Source organism: Embiotoca jacksoni, unplaced genomic scaffold (genome assembly GCF_022577435.1).
Source record: "Embiotoca jacksoni isolate LCO1_2020_lvr unplaced genomic scaffold, fEmbJac1.0.p SCAF_117, whole genome shotgun sequence".
Classification (NCBI taxonomy): domain Eukaryota; kingdom Metazoa; phylum Chordata; class Actinopteri; family Embiotocidae; genus Embiotoca; species Embiotoca jacksoni.
In genome coordinates, this window is record NW_027185249.1 from 477,857 (window position 1) to 500,234 (window position 22,378).

Genomic DNA, 22,378 nt, shown 5'->3' on the forward strand with positions numbered 1-22,378 from the left:
GGCGAGTTACGTTAGAAATGATCGAAGTCGTACGTTGTCGTGTCGGGATGCTAAAACGTCCCGCTAACAGCCGTCGTTTCCTTTACAAGCTGGTTCGCTAGTTTTCTGGAAAGCTGGTAAAACAAAACGTAATCACTAAAACTGAGTTACGTACAGCTCCAGAAATGATCTAGAAAACCAGCTGTTATTAGATTAGTGTTGCTCAACTTTACCAAAACAAAAGGTTTTCAGAAAATGTAGGAAAATGTTAAGTCACTAATGAGGCTAACCACTTACTAGCTAAACTAAACTAGTCAGCTAGTTAAAAAACAGCTGCATCAGCGCTTCTGTAAACGGAAGGATTCGATCATTAAATGTTGAAATTATCACGTTTAATCTTTGATTAGTTCACAACAACAACAGGAAGTAGAAAACCAGCCGGCTCGTTGGCTCAAACTAAAATAATGTGAATTAAAAAAAGTTCAATAATTGACGTGTATTTCACGACTAATGAGAATATGAAGGAACAAATGAAATATTGATCAGATTATTGGTTATTTGACAGAATGTTTTTACAATTTGAAGGTAAAACTGATCGATTTTAGGGAATAAAAGGAGACGTGAGTTTAAAAACATCTGCGGTGAGTTGTTGTCCTGAAGGAGAGAACGAAGACAAGCTGGTTTAAAGGATGCAGCTCTTCCTCACGAGGCCTCGACTCCATACAACTGATCAACTGATGGAATATTTCAAACTCGGCATTAACTTGATGTTTTTCGGTGCTAGAAGATAAAACGGTGCGTTTTAGTTCTGTGATTCAGAGATCGTGTTTCTTATTTTCAAAGCCTCAAACTGAAGTTCAGAAGAAGTTTTATTGAAGAAACTTTACTGCTGCTGAATGAATTCATTGAACTCCTCGGTGCTGTCGCTGGTTTGGACTCGTTTCTACCTGATTTGAACTTCCTGCTGGATCTTTGATCCTGTAAACATCACAGAGCTGAAGAAGACTCTTCACTGGATTTAGAAACTTACATTATGTTGGTTTATCTTTATTAAAATGGAGCACATTGAACGCACCATTTTCTTTAAAAATAATTAAATTGCACTCAGTTTTTTGGTTTTACAGCAAGTCTACTAAAACCTGAAATATAAAACTCCTTTAACTTTATATTTGCTGGTTTTCCACACTTGTTCAATTTCACCAGATTTTAATGTCCGTATTTATATTAATTACAAAACCGCTTTCAAACTTTTAGTTTCACATATTCGTAGCTGATAAGTTGTAAGTAACTTATCTGATCCAGACTAGTTTGGTTTCGTGAGCATCTTGTTTCCATGGAAACAAACTTGTCACGCGCCCAGCAGGGGGCGCTGCAGCAGAGAGGAGGTGAATGAACTCCACATCAGGAGGGTTTCGTGGCTTCGATCTGAGCTCCATCGCCGACCTACCGGTGGCATTAACCGTTAACGTGGCGGTGCTGCGTTCACTGACCGTCCGACGTAGCTGTGAGTCGTCTTTAACTGTGCACACGTGACGTACGTTCATGCATGAAGTTCTGTAGTTCTGCCTCCACGTCCAGCTGAGTGTCGTGTTTCTACAGCAACTGGTTTTAATGTCCTTCGTATTCCTGCTGTTCAGTCGTCGTTCTTCAGATTTAAAAACCGTCGTTGGCTTCAGTTCATTTTGTTCTTGAAAACTGCTGCAGAGACTAAAATCCATCACGGTCGACGTTTTCAGGGCGTTTAAATCTCTTAGTGCAGCTTTCAAAATCTTTATTTTGTGGAAACGTTTTCAGAAGATGAAGCACAGGAGACCAATGAAACTCCTTAAAGTTTTCTACAAACTCCCACTTTCTAGATTGTATTTGTATTCTCAGATGAAAACATCTTTCAGGACGTTCGAGGCTCCAGTTTGATAGCAGAGATGTGATGAGTTCTGCAGAAATGAACTGAAATCATCCTAAAAAAGTGACGTCAGGATCCAGAAGATGCAAAAACCAGCAGACACGTTCGTTCTAGTCGCGTCAATCAAAGCACAAAAGATCGTCCACCGGAGAAACGGAGATCTGAGGGATCGTCTCCGAGGATCCTCCGGTAAAACAACCGGAAAACTCAAATAACCTAAAAATGCTCAAATTTCTGTCCTGCAACAAATTTTTGACAAAAATGAACCAATGATTTCCCGAAAGAATCAGAAAAAGAGAAGAAACTTTCAGACTGAAATCGTGCACAAAGTCTGATTCTTATTTAAACTCTCTGTATTCATTCATTATTTCTGCTGCTTCATTTTAGAAACATTTTTCCCCCAAAAAAATCTGAAAATGTTTTGATCTTTGGACACTTTTAAAAGAATTTAAGAAATTTAAAACAAAGTTCTGTTTGAACAAAGTTTATAAATAACATCCGATTCAGGTAGAATTTCAAAATAAAAGCCTCTTTGTGCACCGTTTGAGCAGCTGAATGTTTCTGATCACTGAAAAATACCACATCAGGAGACAAAACAGACACAAACAAATAAAAGAACCATTTTGCCTCTTTGGGTTTGAATGTGTGGCTCCTCTGTCGGGGGGGCGGGGCCTCTTCCTCGTGCCTCCCGACCCGCCCGTGCAGTAACGTAGTTTTTCGGAAAGCCTCGCTGTCCGTGCCGTCCGTCTCGCTGAATGTCGCTTCGACGTGCTTCTCTCGTCATAGCGTCCGGCTGTCGATGTTAGGCCCCGCCCCCTCCGCGGGCTGCATCATCGACACGCCTCGACCCCCCTCAGTGCGCTCATGTCTAAGGTGTGTGTGTGTGTGTGTGTGTGTGTGTGTGTGTGTGTGTGTGTGTGTGTGTGTGTGTGTGTGCTGAGCTCTTGTGCCTCTTCAGATTTTCTTTGCTTCAGTTTTTGAACTCGAGTTTTTCCGAACAGATGATTTTTTATATTTTTGCAGACAGAAGCTGTTTTTTGTTTTGTTCCAACTGTAAATTGCACTAATTGTTTTACAGACGCTCTTTAGATGTGACGTTCAGGTTCTTATGAATGTTGTCATAACTAAAGCTGAATATATAGTACACATATATATATATATATATATATATATATATATATATATATATGTTTAAATAACTGGTTCTTAATGTGTTTAATCTTAATAAACTAAAGAACATGTGAGAACTGAAGGGTCGTGTTTGTGTTCAGTTTTTGGGGTGTGAAATTTTGAAAATATTCTCGTCATTCAAACACACAACAACTGATCTGATTCATTAGAGATTTGTTAGAAGTTTGAACCACAGAAATAAAATACTGTTTCTGTAGAAACTCTCGGGAATTCAGTCCTGAATAGTTTCACTTTGTACTGAATTTGTTAACTTGTTCATTTAAAGCCTGTAATACACCTTCAGTCCAGTAGAGGACACCGTGTCAGTGTGACGCTTTGCATCGCCTCAGCGTGAGAAGAACACGCACTTGCAAGGGTCACAGAAGGAGGTCATGTGACACAGGACTTCCCCCCAGAAAAGTGAGTCCGGGAGCTGTGGTGCTGCTGGACCGGAACCAGCAGGAGGTGACCGACTCTACCTGCAACAGAGGTGGTCTCTGAATGACAGGATGGTTCACTCTGTGACTAAAAGGTGCTGCTGTTCACACCAAGACGGTAAAACCAGACAGTCTGCAGCTTTGAGGTCTCCTACATGGGAGTTTTAGTGTGATTTTTATTGATGATAATAATAATAATAATAATAATATAATAAAACGTACATTATTCTGAAGTGACCCGTCTGCGTAACTAGCACAGATACTTTTCGCACTTCAAGTATACTAATGTACTTGTGTACTTTTACATTCGTAAAAGTTAGACTGCATAATTTCTACGCTGTGGTATTTTGATAATTGTGTAGTTGTATGTACTTTTATTCTGGTAAAACTTCAAATGCAGGTTTTCTACTTGTAACAGAGTATTTCTACTTCACAGTGTGGTGAATTCTTGTATAGTTCGTGTACTTTCAGTTGTATTTCTACACTAAGGTGCTACTAAATTTGAGGCCACATCTGTTCAGCTCTTCAATTAAAAACAAAATCGTGTTCTAAAATGCAGGCTAAGCGTTATTTTGAAAGATTCCGTTTTTGCCGTCGGAGTGAGACCTCGTCGTGTTAGACTCCTCTCTGGTCACCACGACGTCACAGGGAATTTCCAGTGGAGAAGGACGTCAAGTGAACTTGATGAAAAGTCGGTTTCACCTGCAGCTCTGCGGACTAAATCCAGTGATATCCGCTCGGATTAAAATCTACCTTTTCTCGCCGTTAACCGGAGCGACGCGCTCGCGCGGCGTCATGACGCACCGAGAGCGGCTGTGACCGGTCGGGACGTCCCGGTGAGGTGAAGCGGACTGACCGTCACTCACCGTCCGAGCTGAGAGGAGCAGACTTCACCTGACCCAGCTCACAGGTAACCTGATAACCTCTCGTACTGTTTGTGGAGGAGAACCAGGAGAACCAGGAGAAGGAGGAGAAGGAGGAGAACCAGGAGAAGGAGGAGAAGGAGGAGAAGGAGGAGAAGGAGCTGCTTTCAGCGCGCAGCGCGCTTTGTTGTGCTCCTTCACTTCCTGATTCACCTGGCAGCTCTCGGAACATCACACCAAACTCCGTCTAAAAAAGGGGAACTTGAAGTTTGCTTTATTGTCAAGCAACCACAAGAATATTTTACATCAGCAATAAAGGTGAATTGTTTTCTTATGACATCCACCAGTAAATACGGCGAGCATATATCAAACATAAAGTCCGTATCTCGGTCACAGCTTCAACTTAAAGTCGACTGGTCCCGTTTGCAGGAGGCAGCGTGGATAAACGGAATAAACACAGGAAGATGAAAATGAAGTAAAATGAGATGATATGTGGATTCACACTTGCCCGAAATCAGTGTTTTATTCATCTGACACCGATATTTATCCATTTATACCCTTTAAATAACGTCCTGCTGTGAGGACTGAAGGACGGTTTAACGGGCACATTTTCAAACGGAGCTTCGTGCTCCACACAACGTGCACGGCTAGCTTCGGGGCAGCTCGGACAGGTCGCGGTTAGCACCGACGGACACCGTGCGGCGCGAGGCCTGCTGTCGGTGCTGCTGTCACGGCTGGAGGACAGCTACTGACAGTAACGTTGTTGTTGTTTAACGACCGCTTTGACGACACAACCGACAACAACAGTCCGGTAGTGCTAATTAGCTGTTAGCCAGAGAGCTAACATAGTTCAACAGAGGCACGTTCACGAGCAGGCGGAGCGGGGACGCGCAAAGTCGAGCCGGCGGAGCGGGGACGCGCAAAGTCGAGCCGGCGGAGCGGGGACGCGCAAAGTCGAGCAGCAACAAGTGTCGGAGGTATTAATAATAGTTCGTAATGATAATACAGATATTATCGATGAGGCATTCTGTTTGTCTTTAAATGAAGGAACCCTCTTCACTGTCTGAACCGTCCATGTAGTTTCTGTCTCTAGCTCGTGTTTATTATTAATCACTATAAGGATTCACTGGCGTTAGTGCTGCTGCTCATTTATGTTTTCATGATCAATAATGTCAACAAATAGTGAAAAAAAACCCAATTACAATCAATGCAGACGTTTTGTTTTGTCTCAACAAGAGTCAGAAGAAGTTTCCCGGCAGCTGATGATAATTGAAGCATCACAGTCCAGGAAAATCCCAAAGTTTCACTGTACTGTCATGTGAGATTAAAAAAACCTTCTCACCTTTGAGAATCATTAAACATTTGACATGTTTATCTGATCAATGAAGAATTGATTATTAAAATAGACAGAAGATCAATTGTCACTAAATCAAACGTCAATAAATTCTTCTTTGGATTATTCGTCATGTTTTTTACTTTTGGTCTTTAATGAAACAGGTTCTACATTTTATTCCCTGTGGTATTAGAAATATTTTATTATATGTAAATGTCACCTGGTGAAGCTGCAGAAATCTGAGTGTTCTGTTGATCGACTAATCGTCCACCTGTTGCATCTCTGCAGTTTATCATTAATCACCGATGTAAAGTTTCTCAGCTCTGCAGCAGTGAAACGGTGAATGAACCACATATTAAAGAGGCTGTTTCACGCTGTGGTTTCCTGCTCCTGCAGCGCACTGAATGTGTTGTGTGATCTCTGCAGACATTATGGCGGGAGACGACCACTACCTGCACACGTCCAACCAGGTAAACTCACTACGACTCAGCACACCTGGTTTACACCTGAGATTTAATCTGGAAAAAAGATTGACACTGATCTGAGCTCAGTAACACGCAGTAAACACAGTAAACATGCAGTAAACAGGCAGTAAACATGTAGTAAACATGTAGTAAATGCAGTAAACACAGTAAACATGCAGTAAACAGGCAGTAAACATGTAGTAAACATGTAGTAAACGCAGTAAACACAGTAAACATGCAGTAAACAGGCAGTAAACATGCAGTAAACACGTAGTAAACACGTAGTAAATGCAGTAAACACACTAAACATGTAGTAAACGCAGTAAACACACAGTAAACATGCAGTAAACAGGCAGTAAACATGCAGTGAATGCAGTAAACACACCGTAAGCACAGTAAATGCGGTAAACACGCAGTAAACATGTAGTAAATGCAGTAAACACGCAGTAAACATGCAGTAAACGCAGTAAACATGCAGTAAACGCAGTAAACACGCAGTAAACATGTAGTAAACGCAGTAAACACGCAGTAAACACGCAGTAAACATGTAGTAAACGCAGTAAACACGCAGTAAACATGTAGTAAACGCAGTAAACATGCAGTAAATGCAGTAAACATGCAATAAAGGCAGTAAACACGCAGTAAGCACAGAATGCAGTAAACACACAGTAAACACTTGGTAAACACAGTAAACACGCAGTAAACACGCAGTAAACAGTAAATACGCAGTAACACGCAGTAAACACATTAAATACGCAGTAAACACAGTAAACACGCAGTAACATGCAGTAAACACGCAGTGAACTCAGTAAACACGCAGTGAACTCAGTAAACACACAGTGAACACAGTAAATGCAGTAAACACGCAGTAAAAACGCAGTAAACACGCGGTAAACACAGTAAAAACGCATTAACACAGTAAACATGCAGTAACACGCAGTAAACACGCAGTAAACGCATTAAACATGCAGTAAGCATGCAGTAAACACGCAGTAAACGCAGTAAATTCAGTAAACACGCAATAAACACAGTAAACACGCTGTAAACACAGTAAACGCAGTAAACACAGTAAACACGCAGTAAACTCAGTGAACACAGTAAACACGCAGTAAATGCAGTAACACACAGTAAACTCAGTAAACACGCAGTAAACTTGGTAAACATGCAGTAAACACAGTAAACACGCAGTAACATGCAGTAAATGCAGTAAACACGCAGTAAACACGCAGTAAACACAGTAAACACGCAGTAAACATGCAGTAACACGCAGTAAACTCAGTAAACATGCAGTAAACATGCAGTAACACGCAGTAAACTCAGTAAACATGCAGTAAACACAGTAAACACGCAGTAAACACAGTAAACTCAGTAAACACGCAGTAAAATGCAGTTAACACGCTACACACGCAGTAAACATGTTTGTTTCTCCTGCAGATCTTCGACAACATCATGATCGACCCGTCATGGGAGTTTTCACATTTCTCTGCGATGTCTCAGACGGCGTCCCTGCGGACAGGTGAGAGCTGCTCAGGTGTCGCAGGTCGGCGGTGACATCACTGACGTTCAGGTCTCAGAACAGACGACTGAACACTTCCTCATGAAGGTTGTTGATCCTCCGGCTCCGTGTGCAGTACCGTGCTGCGTTCAGGAACACTCTCTGAACGTATTGATCAACCCTCGTGTTGTCTTTGTTCAGAGTTTATTGATTAGTGGCAGAAAAGTTTGAGGATTCTGTGTTTCTGGATTTCTTTGGGCTTCGATTTGTCGTTGGATTTTTTTGTTCTGCTTTTATTTGCTGATTGTAGAGCTGAGTTGTTCCTCGTCTGAAAACGCTCCCATATCTCATCTTAAATCAACGCCAGCTGCTCCTGTGTCGTCTCCAAACCTGTTAGCCCGCCAGTAGCAGCTTTATTCAGCCTCTCTGGCCCCTCCCTCCTCAGGTATGATGCTACCTGAACACGTGCAGGGGGCGTGAAGCTGTAGCTGTAGCTCCGTCCCTGACATGACAGGCCTTCACTTCCACTTCCTGTTGCTCTATGGGACCGAGATGGCATAAAGTTAATGAGATGTCATGATGGAGCAGTGCATGATGGGAGGTCTCCCAGCAGCCTCTGCAGCAGCAGACCTGCAGGATGGATGGTTCAGGGTAAACAAACTTGATCAAACAGGAAGAGTGGATGTTCAAAGTAGAGACGGACTGATGAAAGCAGAAGAATCCGCAGGTTTATAAGTTTCCTTTGGTGTCTCAGGGATGCAGTGATGTTTGTCTGAACACCCATGATGCACTGCAAACAGGAAGTGCTCACAGATAATTAGGCATGCTTTTATTGGAACCGGTTTGACAAAATGTAAACGGATGAGAAAAAACGGTTTGAGGTTATAGCGCTGACTTCCTGCTCACAGCTGTCTCCATCAGAGGATTGCTGTAGTACGCCGACTATATTTAATACTATAATAATGTAGTATTAAAGGTACCACATCTAACACGTTCCCAGTAAACTTTCCTACGTTTCGTGTAATTTTTTTCTGAATGTTTGAGCTTTTATTTTGTGGTTAAGATGCAGCAGGAAGTGTTTTGACATTTAAAAAAGAAATACAAATCGAACACTCCCCCACCTTTTGAATGAGGTGTCAATCATGTGTCAGTTATCCAGTCGTAGGTGAGAGAAGGAGGCTCTGTTTAAACTTAGTTATTGTTTTTATTAGTTAATATGTTGGAGTTTATTCTCGTTACTCTCAGAGTTACATAATAAAAGTATTCAGTCAGCTGTGACGTCTGGGTGTGAGAACTAGAAAACAAGTGAACTGTGAAGCAGAGAGAAGAAGAACGCCCGAAAAATGGAGCTGAACTCTTCGGATTAATGTGATAATAATCCAACAGGTTCTCAGGTTTAAATCTGAGAATGTTTGTTAGTATTTGTTTATTTTTGATTGAAACGTGTATTAAAATGCAGATGAATCGATGCCACAGAAATCTGCTGCTGGTGTGAAGTCGTGCAAACAGCAGAGCTTTTATTTAGATGAATGAAGACTCTGTTCAGACTGAATCTGAATCTGATGGATTATTTAATCCTTCATTTATCATCTCCAGCTCTCAGATCAGATCTTTATGCCTCACAAACATGTGAAACTTTCCTTTTTTGAAAAGTGAATTTTGTGTGGAGGTAAAGTGAAAGAGGAGTTTCGTGATGTGTCTGAGGGACGCAGCGTCTCTGCTCTCACTTCCCTCTCACGAGGTAAAGATAGAAGAGACGAGAAACCGAGGACGAGGAGGAGGAACGTGTCTCCTCTTCACATTTACAAGTGAGTCACCGGCGGCTTCACTTCCTCTGTGACAGCGCAGGAGGTCAGAGGTTACAGAGAGACGGTGACACCTCCCAGTGTCTCTGAACACAAACACCCTGTATAAATAATGTCAATTAAATCAGGAGGTCACCCAGAGAGGTGGGGGGGCACCCAGAGAGGTGGGGGGTCACCCAGAGAGGTGGGGGGGCACCCAGAGAGGTGGGGGGGCACCCAGTCCCTCCAGGAGTTTGCACTGGGTTTTTTGTGATTGTTATGATCAAAAATGTTTGATTTTCTGAAAGAATTTGATGTAATTTGAATTTTTGCAGAACAATTTCCCGTCACTACTTGTTTTATTTGACGATGAGAGGGGAGGAGGCGGAGCTTCGCTAATTATAAACGATGAGTTACTGTTGTTAATCAATACTGTAATACTTTTTATTAATCAATGATCAGATTGAATCATTTCCCGACACTGTGATCAATAAAGTGTGAAAATGTTGATGCTGAGTTTGTGTGTGTTTCAGTGGACGGACCGTTCCTGCAGATCGTGGAGCAGCCCAAACAGGTACCCCCACCAGGTGTTGACCACCAGTTGGCCTGTTGTCATCAGTGTTGTTGACGGTGTACTGAATGTGTACTGACGGTGTACTGACGGTGTACTGATGGTGGGTGTACTGACGGTGTACTGACAGTGTACTGACGGTGTACTGAATGTGTACTGACGGTGTACTGACGGTGTACTGATGGTGTACTGACGGTGTACTGATGGTGTACTGACGGTGTACTGACGGTGTACTGAATGTGTACTGACGGTGTACTGAATGTGTACTGAATGTGTACTGACGGTGTACTGACAGTGTACTGACGGTGTACTGATGGTGTACTGACAGTGTACTGACGGTGTACTGACAGTGTACTGATGGTGTACTGACGGTGTACTGATGCGTCAGCGTCTTGTGTGTTGCAGCGCGGCTTCAGGTTCAGGTACGGCTGTGAAGGTCCGTCTCACGGAGGTCTGCCTGGAGCCTCCAGCGAGAAGAACAGGAAGACCTACCCTGCTGTCAAGGTAGCACTTCCTGTCTGTCATCACTCACTCTCCTCTCCGTGTGTGTGTGTGTGTGTGTGTGTGTGTGTGTGTGTGTGTGTGTGTGTGTGTGTGTGTGTGTGTGTGTGTATCTCTCTCACTCTCCTCTCCGTGTGTGTGTGTGCGTGTGCGCGTGTGTGTGTGTGTGTGTGTGTGTGTGTGTGTGTGTGTGTGTGTGCGCGTGTGTGTGTGTGTGTTCTCTGGTTTGTGGTCTGACAGACTCTCTGCTGAATGTTAAGACTTTTCATTTCATTTGTGTGAAGTCATAAATGTCCACCTTCAGAGGTCAGAGGTCACTACATTCACCTGACAACAACATGCAGCAGGTGGAGTTTAAACTTTATTTTGAAGTGAAGCGTTAAAGTTAAAGTCCAGGAAGTGACAGAAGGAATCGGTGACCACAGAGAGATGTTGTCGACTTTCTGCAGCATAAGCAGGAAACAAAACAAGCTGAGTTTAATACAGCTGTAGTAGGAGTGTCTGGCTGTGATTGACAGCACCTGTTTGGTTGACAGCAGCTGTAAGGGTGTGTCGCTGTGTCTGTATTTGATTGACAGCAATTGGAAGGGCGAGTCTTTCTGTGTTTGATCGACAGCATTAAGAGAGGCATGTCTTTCTTTGATTGACAGGAGTCAGAGGGGTGTGTCCCCCCTTAATTGTGAGTTAAAGACCAATCAGCAGGCAGCGTGCCACAGATAGAAGCTGCAGTAATTAAAGGTCCATCAGCATGCTCACCGGCTGTTTGAGACTGGACTCATGGACCTGAACGGACCCACCTGGATCTGGAACCAGATCAGAACCCTCCACAGGACCAGGTCTCTGCTACAGACTGGTTCTATCTGCAGGGTGGTTCTGTGTCACTGCGGTTCTGGTCGGGGAGGCTGGCGCTGCCTTCAGGAGCCCTCACTTCCTGTAGTGTTGCTGCTGTTGATGTTTGTGAGTCTGAAGCTCCAAACCAAACCAGGAAATCCCCAGATTCCTGCCGCCGTCTCTGTTTCCCAGACTACACTGCAGTTTTATATAACAGATATGATTAATGTGAGACGTATTTTTAGACTCTCGGCCCAACAAAAGTTCACAAAGTGCAGCGTTATTATCTGACGGTGATGTCCGTTAATCATCTTCACTGTGGAGGCGCTTATTTCAGGACATTTACAGAAAAATGGGCCTCAAAATGAGTCTGACTTAGAAAACTTTCTCTTTATTTTTTTTTATATTTTTGGGAACAAACAGGATATGAACTGAAAAGATCTGGGAACTGCAGAAGAATTCGTTTTTTCTGGGCATATTTGATGTTTATTTATTTCCTGGAAGATGTTTAAATACTGTGTTTTTTAATACAGACACATGAATCTGAATTAAAATGTTAAATGAACATGCTGGAGCTTCTTTAGTGGGACTGAAATGATGAAATGTTCAGGTGTGTTTTCTGTCCTGAGATGAAGTCTTCATCTGAGTCGTGTGCATGTTGTTGACGGTGTGTTCGCATGTTGAGGCGGGAAAACCCCTCCAGTTCTGACAGTGAGATCACGAAGAGTCTGACTCACCAAACTTTATTTGTTTCTTTAATTGATAAGTCATCTCTCAGGTTCTTTTTTTCCCCTTTTAAAACAGGAACTAAATTTAAAACTCTGTGATCTTGTCTTCATGAAGTCTGAAACCGATGACTTTTTTCTTGCCTGTAATTTCTTGATCATTTCTGAGGAGTTTCCTGGAAATAGCTTTGATCTCTACTGTGTTTCTGTCCTCTGATCTCTGTGTATCTCACTGTGGGCGGAGCTCCACCTCTGCTGCACTGACATGGTGCGGAGGGAGCGAGGGGACATCGTCCACTTGTTAGTCCATCGTGTTCATATATATATATATAAAATATAATGATGATAATATATAATCAGCTTTTATTTTTCCAGGTTCAGTGAATTTAGTTCTTCCAAGTTATCGCGCTCCTTTTTAATTTGGTTTAAAATGTTCCCACAGCGAGGATGTGATGTAAAACCATGACTTTAATGTCAACAGATGCTCATTGAAATGTCGTTGGTAGAATATTAGAAGTTAAGCACCTGCAGATAATTTTTCCACTAATGGGCATTTAAACTACAGAAGAAGAAGGAGGAGGAGGAGGAGGAGGAGGAGCATCAATCAGCAGCCATCAGTGATGTCATCAACCATCAGTGATGTCATCAACCATCAGTGATGTCATCGTTGGTTTGTGAACGTTATGAATCCTCCAGTTCAGATTCTGTCCGTCGCCATCTTTGTTAGTTCGGAGCGGTTTGGAGCAGGAAGTGACCATATTTGGACGAGCTGGGGGAGGAGCCAGCGGTGGATCTGATCGATCTGATTAGAAACCTGACGATACTACGTCCCGCCCACCGATAGCTGTAACCTGACTGTACCACAGGCCTGTCAATCAAACAGACACGCCCCCAAAAACAGGTCTTCTTGAATCTTCTTTTCTAATGAATGAGGGATTATTTTCAGATGGACCTCCAGAAAACTAATAAGAAGGAGTGACTTTAGCTAACAACACCGAGATAACTGATGGACACATTTTATTCACTTTGGATTTGATGAGAGAAGTTGAATGGGAGTCTATGGAGCCGGAGGCTTTTTGGAGCCGACCTCTAGTGGCACTCGCTGGTATTGCAGCTGAAGACACTTCTGGATCAGAACCATTTTTCAGACCTGAAGCTGCGAACTCTTTTATAAACAGTCTGTGGGCGCAATAAGATGGCGTCATTAAAAGACTCAAACCTCAAACGGGGGGAAAAAAGGTTGGAAATAATGATGAAAATATGAAAAACTGTTCAAAATGAAATCAGCTCATTGATCAACATGTTCTAATCCGATCTGAGTGTTTGTTAGTTTTCTCCGTGACATCCGAGGAAGTTTCTGCAGCCTCTGAAGAATCCTCTGCTGGCCTGGAGCTGTCCCCACACACACACACACACACACACACACACACACACACACACACACACATCTGCTGTGTTTCATGTCTGTTGGGAATTTCCTGCCCATCACACCCACATGTAATTAGAAGGAAGCAGCGTTGCGTCACAGACAGGAAAGGTGTTGAGTTTCGTCTGAGAGATGAAAGCTGTCGGTCCAGAGATGTAATATGTGCAAGAGCGCCCACTCCGACCCACAAACACTGACATATTTAACTCATCTCTGATCTCGGCTTTAATGGAAAAACAACCTGTCAGCTGAAAATGGAGCAAAATCAAGACAAACTGATGTAGATTCACTTCTGCAGTTTTGAATTTAAAGTCACTGATTTTAGTCTTTTATTTTGAAAAATTTAAAACAATAAGTTCAATTTTTATTTACGAATTCCACATGAGGACGTTCACCTGCAGATGAAACCTGCCCGGTGCTGCAGAGACTCGGCATGAAGGTGTTTGAACCAGGAAATGGTCTGACAGCGCCGCTCGCTGTGTTTCTAGGAACGACAGAACCAGGAAGAGGAAGTGGGCTGATGTTTGTTTACTGCAGAACTCTGCAGCAGAGATCTGCGCGCTGACAGGATTCACACTCGCACGGTCGAAACAGGAACAAACATTTTCTGATTTCCTTCATGTAAAGCAGGCGGATGGAGAGATAACATGAATATCCGAGCACAGACAGGTTTAATGGTGACATCTGTTTCAAACTGAGTGTTTTATGAATATTAAAGAATATTCAGGTTTGGTTTAAAGACCTTTTTAAACCATTTTATAAGATTGATGAGGTGGAAGAATCCTCTAGACAACTCACTGCATTTCCTGTTGCGGTTCTGTGTTCCAGATCTCTAACTATCAGGGTCAGGCCCGGGTGGTGGTCCAGCTGGTGACGGCGCTGACTCCTCTTCCTCAGCTGCACGCCCACAGTCTGGTGGGGAAACAGTGCGACAAAGGAATCTGCATCGCTGACCTACAGTCCAAAGACTGCAGCATCAGGTCGGGAACACACACACACACACACACACACACACACACACACACACACACACACACACACACACACAGAACATAGATCCTCCCCGTGTGACCCCCAGGTGTTCTCCTCCCTCAGTTTTCCCAACCTGGGGATTCTCCACGTGACAAAGAAGAACGTGGCAAAGACTCTGGAGGAGCGCATGGTGGAGGCCTTCAGGATGGGATACAACTGTGGAGTCTCCATCCACCCCGAGATCGACACCCAGCAGGGGGAGGTCCGAGTCCCCCGCGACCTCAGCGGTCAGTGAGGGGGGTGGTGGGGGGGGGGGGGGGCTATGAGAGAGAGTTTTCTTCTTCTGTGACTTTGACAAACGGTACGGAAAGTTTTTATGAACGTTGGGACTCCTCCTGTTTCCTCCTGTCCCTCCCTGTCTCCTCCTGTCCCTCCCTGTCCCTTCCTGTCTGCTCCCATCTCCTCCCGTCTCCTCCTCCTGTCCCTCCCTGTCCTCAGACCACCAACGCGGTGTGATCAGCAGTGCTGCGTGTCTCCAGGCCAAAGATATGGACCTCAGCGTGGTGCGTCTGATGTTCACGGCGTTCCTCCCCGACAGTGACGGAGGTTTCTCCAGGCGGTTGGAGCCGGTGGTGTCAGAGCCCATCTACGACAGCAGTGAGTCCATGTTTAGTGACACTTAGTTCTTCAGTGTTCGTAGCTTCAGGTCTGTAAAATGGTTCTGATCCAGAAGTGTCTTCAGCTGCAATACCAGCGAGTGCCACTAGAGGTCGGCTCCAAAAAGCCTCCGGCTCCATAGACTCCCATTCAACTTCTCTCATCAAATCCAAAGTGAATAAAATGTGTCCATCAGTTATCTCGGTGTTGTTAGCTAAAGTCACTCCTTCTTATTAGTTTTCTGGAGGTCCATCTGAAAATAATCCCTCATTCATTAGAAAAGAAGATTCAAGAAGACCTGTTTTTGGGGGCGTGTCTGTTTGATTGACAGGCCTGTGGTGCAGTCAGGTTACAGCTATCGGTGGGCGGGACGTAGTATCGTCAGGTTTCCAATCAGATCAGTCTGTCTGTTTTCTCCTCTGACGTACAGTTTTCTGTGTTTGTTCCCTCAGAGGCTCCGAACGCCTCCAACCTGAAGATCGTGAGGATGGATCGGACCGCCGGCTGCGTGACCGGAGGAGAGGAGGTCTACCTGCTCTGTGACAAGGTCCAGAAAGGTGAGGAGGGACATCTCCGAGTAGGTTTTTAAAGGACTGTTCATGAAGCAGGACGTTCTGCTGCTGTCGGCTTGAGACTGAAGGTTCTGGAATGTGTTTGTGTGTGCAGATGATATCCAGGTCCGGTTCTACGAGGAGGACGACTCGGGGATCACCTGGGAGGCTCTGGGAGACTTCTCCCCCACAGACGTCCACAGACAGGTGACAACTATCACTGAGGAGTGAAGCAGTATTGATACTTTGGTGGTGATGTCATCATTAGTAATTCCTATCATTAGAAATCTAATTAACAATGTTTTTGATGACATTAACATGTTACCATGGCAACAAGTTCTCTGATTACCATGATGAAATTTTTGCTATTGTTAAAATGTTACCACCACGACATGTTTGCTGTCATTGCCATGGCAACATGGTCGCTATTGTCAACATGTTACCATGGCGACATGTTCGCTTTTGTTAAAATGTTACCATAGCGATGCATAGCGGATTTTTCTTCATGATGATACATTCTCTGCTGTTAACCTGTTACCATAGGGATGTGTTGTCAGCCATTAACGTGTTGCCATGCCAACAGTTCGCCATCGTCTTCAAGACTCCGAAGTATCGAGATCAGAACCTGCAAAAACCGACGTCTGTGTTTGTCCAGCTGAAGAGGAAGTCTGACAACGAAACGAGCGAGCCCAAACCCTTCACCTACCACCCTCAGATCATAGGTAGGTCACTGACCCCGCCCTCAGGTCATAGGTAGGTCACTGACCCCGCCCTCAGGTCATAGGTAGGTCACTGACCCCGCCCTCAGATCATAGGTAGGTCACTGACCCCGCCCTCAGATCATAGGTAGGTCACTGACCCCGCCCTCAGGTCATAGGTAGGTCACTGACCCCGCCCTCAGGTCATAGGTAGGTCACTGACCCCGCCCTCAGATCATAGGTAGGTCACTGACCCCGCCCTCAGGTCATAGGTAGGTCACTGACCCCGCCCTCAGATCATAGGTAGGTCACTGACCCCGCCCTCAGGTCATAGGTAGGTCACTGACCCCGCCCTCAGATCATAGGTAGGTCACTGACCCCGCCCTCAGGTCATAGGTAGGTCACTGACCCCGCCCTCAGGTCATAGGTAGGTCACTGACCCCGCCCTCAGGTCATAGGTAGGTCACTGACCCCGCCCTCAGGTCATAGGTAGGTCACTGACCCCGCCCTCAGATCATAGGTAGGTCACTGACCCCGCCCTCAGATCATAGGTAGGTCACTGACCCCGCCCTCAGATCATAGGTAGGTCACTGACCCCGCCCTCAGGTCATAGGTAGGTCACTGACCCCGCCCTCAGGTCATAGGTAGGTCACCTCTCAGAGGTTAAAGGTCAGTCTCCTCCTACCTGTTCAGACAAGGAGGAGGTGCAGAGGAAGAGACAGAAGACGCTGCCGACCTTCCAAGACTTCAGCGGTCATGGAGGAGGAGGAGGAGGTCTGTACCGAGGAGGAGGAGGAGGTCTGTACCGAGGAGGAGGAGGAGGAGGTCCAGCTGCAGGAGGAGGACCTGGATCTGCAGGAGGAGGTAAAGCAGCAGGTTCACACAGAAACATCACCGGGTGTCAGTCGGTCAGCTGATGTTTGACATGTCATCCAGGATACTTCCAGGGTTTCACCACCTACAACTATGGAGGAGGGGGAGCAGGAGGAGGAGCAGGAGGGGGAGCAGGAGGGGGAGCAGGAGGAGGAGCAGGAGGAGGAGGAGGTTTCTCTACAGGATACTCAGCTGGTCTGGGAGGAGGAGGAGCAGGAAGAGGCATCAAACATGGTGAGGAAGAAACCAGTTCATTTTATGAAACTAATGCACTCAGTAATTAAATTTGTTTTGAGGTGAGATGAAATCTTCAGTTTATTTTCTTGACAGAATGAAAACAGAAGTTTACATGTTGCAGTTCAGTGTTAACAGCAACAAACAGTAAATACAGTAAATGTTGAATGAAAAGACAGAGTGTCGTTTTGTTAAAGCCTCGGAGGGCGAGGACTCAGCAGACGACAGCGATCCGGGCGATGACCCGGCGTCGGCCCGGTCAGGAGGCCTGGAGGTGGGGGAGATTACGGAGGAGGGAGGGGTCGCTGTGGAGCCCGACGCAGACAGAGGTACACGTCGTCAATAATATCGATCGCTGCAGAACGACAGAAACAGATCAGGATGTTTCCTGGAACTCTCTGAAAACTCTGATCTGACTTTAACTAACCAGTTTTTCTTCTTCTCCTGCAGAGGAGCGCTTGGTTCACCTGATCAACCGACACCTGGAGGCTCTCTTCCAGTACTCAGTGACAGGTGACTCAGCGTACCTGCTGGCTCCACAGCGCCCCCTGATGGCCACTCAGGATGAAGATGGAGACACGTCAGTACACACACACACACACACACACACACACACACACAGACTGTAGTGCAGCTACTGTTTGTTCACGGTGCCGTTAACATCCTCCCGTCTCCTCAGTGGGCTCCACCTGGCTGTCCTCCACAGCCAGCAGGAGGCGCTGAAGAGTCTGACTCAGGTGGTGTCTGCTCTTCCTGGAGAGGAGGTGCTCAACATGAGGAACCACCTGTACCAGGTACTGAACTCTGTCAGGTGACCACGACCTTCTGATGGAGGTCGATCACAGGCGGGTCCACGAGTCCAGGAGTTCATCACCCTGCTGGTTGACTTGTCGACTAATGGATGTTGACTTGTTGACTTTATTGTAACTCCAGTCCCTTCCTGTGTTTCCCAGACTCCTTTGCACCTGGCGGTGATCACTCAGCAGAAAGAGGCGGTGGAAGTGCTGCTATTGGCCGGCGCTGACCCATCTCTGACTGATCGTCATGGCAACACGGCGCTCCACCTGGCAGCCCAGCAGGAAGGAGGAGGGCTGGTCCAGTTTTTACTACAACACAGAGAGATGAGAGAACTGCTGGACCACAGCAACACAGCAGGTACACACACACACACACACACACACACACACGCGCGCACACACACACACACACAGATAAAAGAGAGTGCTTGTTGTGTGTAACGTTGTGTCGCTGTGTTTCCATGGTTACAGGTTTGTGTGCGATCCACCTGGCAGTTCTGGCCAATCAGCTGTCGTCTCTCCGGGAGCTGCTGGAAGGCGGAGCTGATGTGGAGGCGGCGGAGCGCAGCTGTGGACGGACCGCCCTCCACCTCGCCACCGAGATTGACAATGTATCTCTGGCCGGCTGCCTGCTGCTGGAGGTAAAACTGCTGTGGGCGGAGTCACGAGAGTTCAGTGACCAATCAGAGCAGAGGTGGAGATACCTCACTGTACTCACCTGTCCAGGGGTCCCAATGAATTCATTGCTTATTTTGATTGTATTGATAAATACCTGAAATCTGATGTGTGTGGTTCGGTTGCCAGGGAAACGCCAAGGTGGACTGCTGCACCTTCAATGGTTCCACCCCCCTCCACACCGCTGCAGGGCGGGGCTCCGTCAAGCTCACTGCTCTCCTGATGGCTGCAGGTAGTTTACATCATCACTTCTCCTCTTCATCACTCCTTTTCTTCATCTTTAACTCCTCCTCTTCCTATTTAACACTGAACCTTCATCACTCCCCCTCTTCCTCTGTGTTTTCAGGTGCGGACCCTCAGAAGGAGAACTTTGAGCCGCTGTTCTTCAGGGAGGACGAGTGCTGTGATGAAGAGGAGGAGGATGAAGGCTACGTCCCAGGAACCTCTCCTCTCAGCATGGCCGCCACCTCTCAGGTACACCTGCTGCAGGACCCGTCATCATCCTGTCAGAGAACACACACTCACAGGGCTGGTGTGTGTGTGTGTGTGTGTGTGTGTGTGTGTGTGTGTGTGTGTGTGTGTGTTTTCAGGTCCTGGATCTTCTGAACGGTAAAGAGTACGAACCTAAAACTCCTCACAGAGCCGTCATCCTTCCTCAAGGTGAACACACACATCACAAGTTACACACTGTACAACACACACACATCACAAGTTACACACTGTACAACACACACATCACAAGTTACACACTGTACAACACACACACATCACAAGTTACACACTGTACAACACACACACATCACAAGTTACACACTGTACAACACACACACATCACAAGTTACACACTGTACAACACACACACATCACAAGTTACACACTGTACAACACACACACATCACAAGTTACACACTGTACAACACACACATCACAAGTTACACACTGTACAACACACACATCACAAGTTACACACTGTACAACACACACACATCACAAGTTACACACTGTACAACACACACACATCACAAGTTACACACTGTACAACACACACATCACAAGTTACACACTGTACAACACACACACATCACAAGTTACACACTGTACAACACACACATCACAAGTTACACACTGTACAACACACACATCACAAGTTACACACTGTACAACACACACACATCACAAGTTACACACTGTACAACACACACACATCACAAGTTACACACTGTACAACACACACATCACAAGTTACACACTGTACAACACACACACATCACAAGTTACACACTGTACAACACACGTGGAAACTTCATGTGTGTGTGTGTGTTTCTTTGTGTGTGTATATATATATGTGTGTGTGTGTGTGTATATATGTGTGTGTGTGTGTGTGTGTGTGTGTGTGTGTGTGTGTGTGTGTGTGTGTGTGTGCAGGCGACCTGGCGAGCCTGGACGTGGAGGTGAAGCAGGCGGTGTGTCGTGCTCTGGAGAGTGAAGGATTCTGGGAGAACCTGGCTCACAGTCTGGGACTGGGGATCCTCAACACGGCCTTCAGACTGAGCCCTTCCCCCGCCAAGACCCTGCTGGACAGCTACGAGGTCACACACACACACACACACACACACACACACACACAGTGCTATGACGTGGTGTGTGTTCTGAGCGGTCCGGTCCTCTGCAGGTCTCGGGGGGGACGGTCCGGGACCTGCTGGCTGGTCTGAGGTCGGTCGGGGAGTGCAGAACGCTGAGTGTCCTGGAGGAGGCGCTGCGTCACCACCAGAAGACTCCAGCAGCCAATCAGACGACAGGTGAGCAGAGCACCGACATCACCGTCATTGCCAGCGTCGCCATGACGACGGGTCACTCAGCTGTGCTCTGTGTCTGCAGGCGAGCCTCTAAGCGCTCCGATTCAGGACCTGAAGGCGGACGTTCGGATCGACAGCGGGGTCTGTGACAGCGGGGTGGAGCTCTCCACGGCGTAACCACCTGATTGGTCCATACTCAGGAAGTGAACTCCGGGACGGTTTTTAAAACCTTCGAAACAAACTGTGGAGCTTCGAGTTTGAGATGTTTAAATGATCCAAAGATCAAAAAAGAAAAACTAAACATGAGCTGATGTGAATTTAAAGGAATAATTCACCTGAGCCGGAGACACCCCCACAGACACCATGTGATGGAACGGTCCTGATCCGAGGCCTCTGATTGGTGCTCTGCTGGATTTCAGGGAGCTTCTGCCCATGGTCAGAAGGTTGTTTGAGGAGTCTGTCGGGTCGGTGCTACTAAACCTGCAGTGATTGTAACGAGGCCGTAAAGCAGTTTGCATGTTTTTATCGTCTGAACACAGAATCTGAGAGAAAAGAAGAGAAAGAAGGTCAGAGTTTTAGATGTGAACACAGAAAGCTCTGTGAAAATCATATTTGTGAAATTAAAGTGCTGAATAGGTTTTTAAATTTTGTATAATTAGGCTGTAAAGTGTTTGTAAAAGTTTTACATTGTTAAAATGTAAGCACTGATATTCAGATTTTTTTATTTCATTTTGAGTGAAATTTCTCCTGATAAAATGTTCAGACGTGAAAACATGTGAAACTGTCCTTTAACCGTCTTTAAAAAATAATTTTTTATCTTTAGTTTTTTAAATTTGATCTCCATTTTATCTCCGGTCTGTTCTGTCTCCTGAGGACGTTGATGTGCTACAGGTCAGAGAAACGTAACAAGGGCATTGTGGGAAATGTAGTCCAGAGCTGTGAGGAGCTGCTGCTCCTCCTCGGTGTGAAACCAAAGCTTGTTTGTGTCCAGCAGATATTTATGTGTTCAGCCTGCATTGTACAGTTCAACACGAGCTCCTCTTGGATTTATTCTAATTTTTTAAATAAAAATATTGTTTTTTTAATAAATATATGCAGTGTGTTGCCTATTCTGGGCTGATTTAATCATGCTTTTAATTTGAAGGCCTGATGTGTAGGTTGTTTGTAATGTCAGAGGTGGAAACATCAGCAGGAAACAGTTTGTGTTTGACCCCAACGTCCTGGTTTCCTGGTTTCTGATTGGTCGACACGTCGCTCAGGTTCATCCAGAGAAGCAGAAGCTGCATCTCGAAGACGATTCGTACAGACGAGCTGAAATAACCGAGATAAATGTTGAGATTCAGCTCAAACACTTTAACATTTAAAATAATTATGCTGGTCTTGTTTTGCTCTGGAAACTCAGGAGAAGGACCAGAAGACAGAAGACCTGTGGACCTCCAAGAGGCTCTGGACGGTCTAAAACCAGGTTGAATTCAGCATCCTGATCTCAGCACTTGTTCTGGATCACATGAAGACAGAGACGCATTAAAACGTCAGTTCCTTTCAGCCGGACACACAAACATTAAAACAAAACCAGGAAGATTGAAACTGCAATTTGTTCAACTTTATTGAGAAAACCGTCACAGAGCAATTAGTTGATCGAT

At 45.5% G+C, this 22,378-nt stretch overlaps 2 protein-coding genes across 3 annotated transcripts in view; both read left to right on the forward strand.

The window, feature by feature from the left end:
* The window catches only part of LOC138194913 (diacylglycerol kinase theta), an 18,862-nt gene extending 15,728 nt beyond the window's left edge, over nucleotides 1–3,134 (forward strand). The window contains exon 23 of the mRNA XM_069143941.1: nucleotides 1–3,134. This exon is cut by the window's left edge and continues 1,195 nt beyond it. The gene's annotated coding sequence lies outside the window, so the exon portion shown is untranslated.
* A 1,008-nt stretch (nucleotides 3,135–4,142) lies between these two features.
* Nucleotides 4,143–21,844, forward strand: nfkb1 (nuclear factor of kappa light polypeptide gene enhancer in B-cells 1). Of its 2 annotated transcripts, none has more exons than XM_069143942.1 (24): nucleotides 4,143–4,399; nucleotides 6,112–6,155; nucleotides 7,584–7,665; nucleotides 9,962–10,002; nucleotides 10,405–10,503; nucleotides 14,311–14,462; nucleotides 14,578–14,741; nucleotides 14,953–15,111; nucleotides 15,564–15,668; nucleotides 15,778–15,869; nucleotides 16,246–16,384; nucleotides 17,054–17,224; nucleotides 17,297–17,467; nucleotides 17,647–17,796; nucleotides 17,918–18,047; nucleotides 18,147–18,261; nucleotides 18,421–18,622; nucleotides 18,736–18,905; nucleotides 19,069–19,171; nucleotides 19,286–19,413; nucleotides 19,530–19,599; nucleotides 20,365–20,528; nucleotides 20,612–20,738; nucleotides 20,818–21,844. In XM_069143942.1, exons 2-24 carry the CDS (start codon nucleotides 6,117–6,119, stop codon nucleotides 20,910–20,912), a joined length of 2,868 nt encoding a protein of 955 aa, XP_069000043.1. In that variant the 5' UTR covers nucleotides 4,143–4,399; nucleotides 6,112–6,116; the 3' UTR covers nucleotides 20,913–21,844. The 2 variants fall into 2 exon arrangements, with proteins under 2 accessions (XP_069000043.1, XP_069000044.1); XM_069143943.1 differs by having other exon boundaries at nucleotides 17,665–17,796.
* Nucleotides 21,845–22,378: the final 534 nt, after the last annotated feature.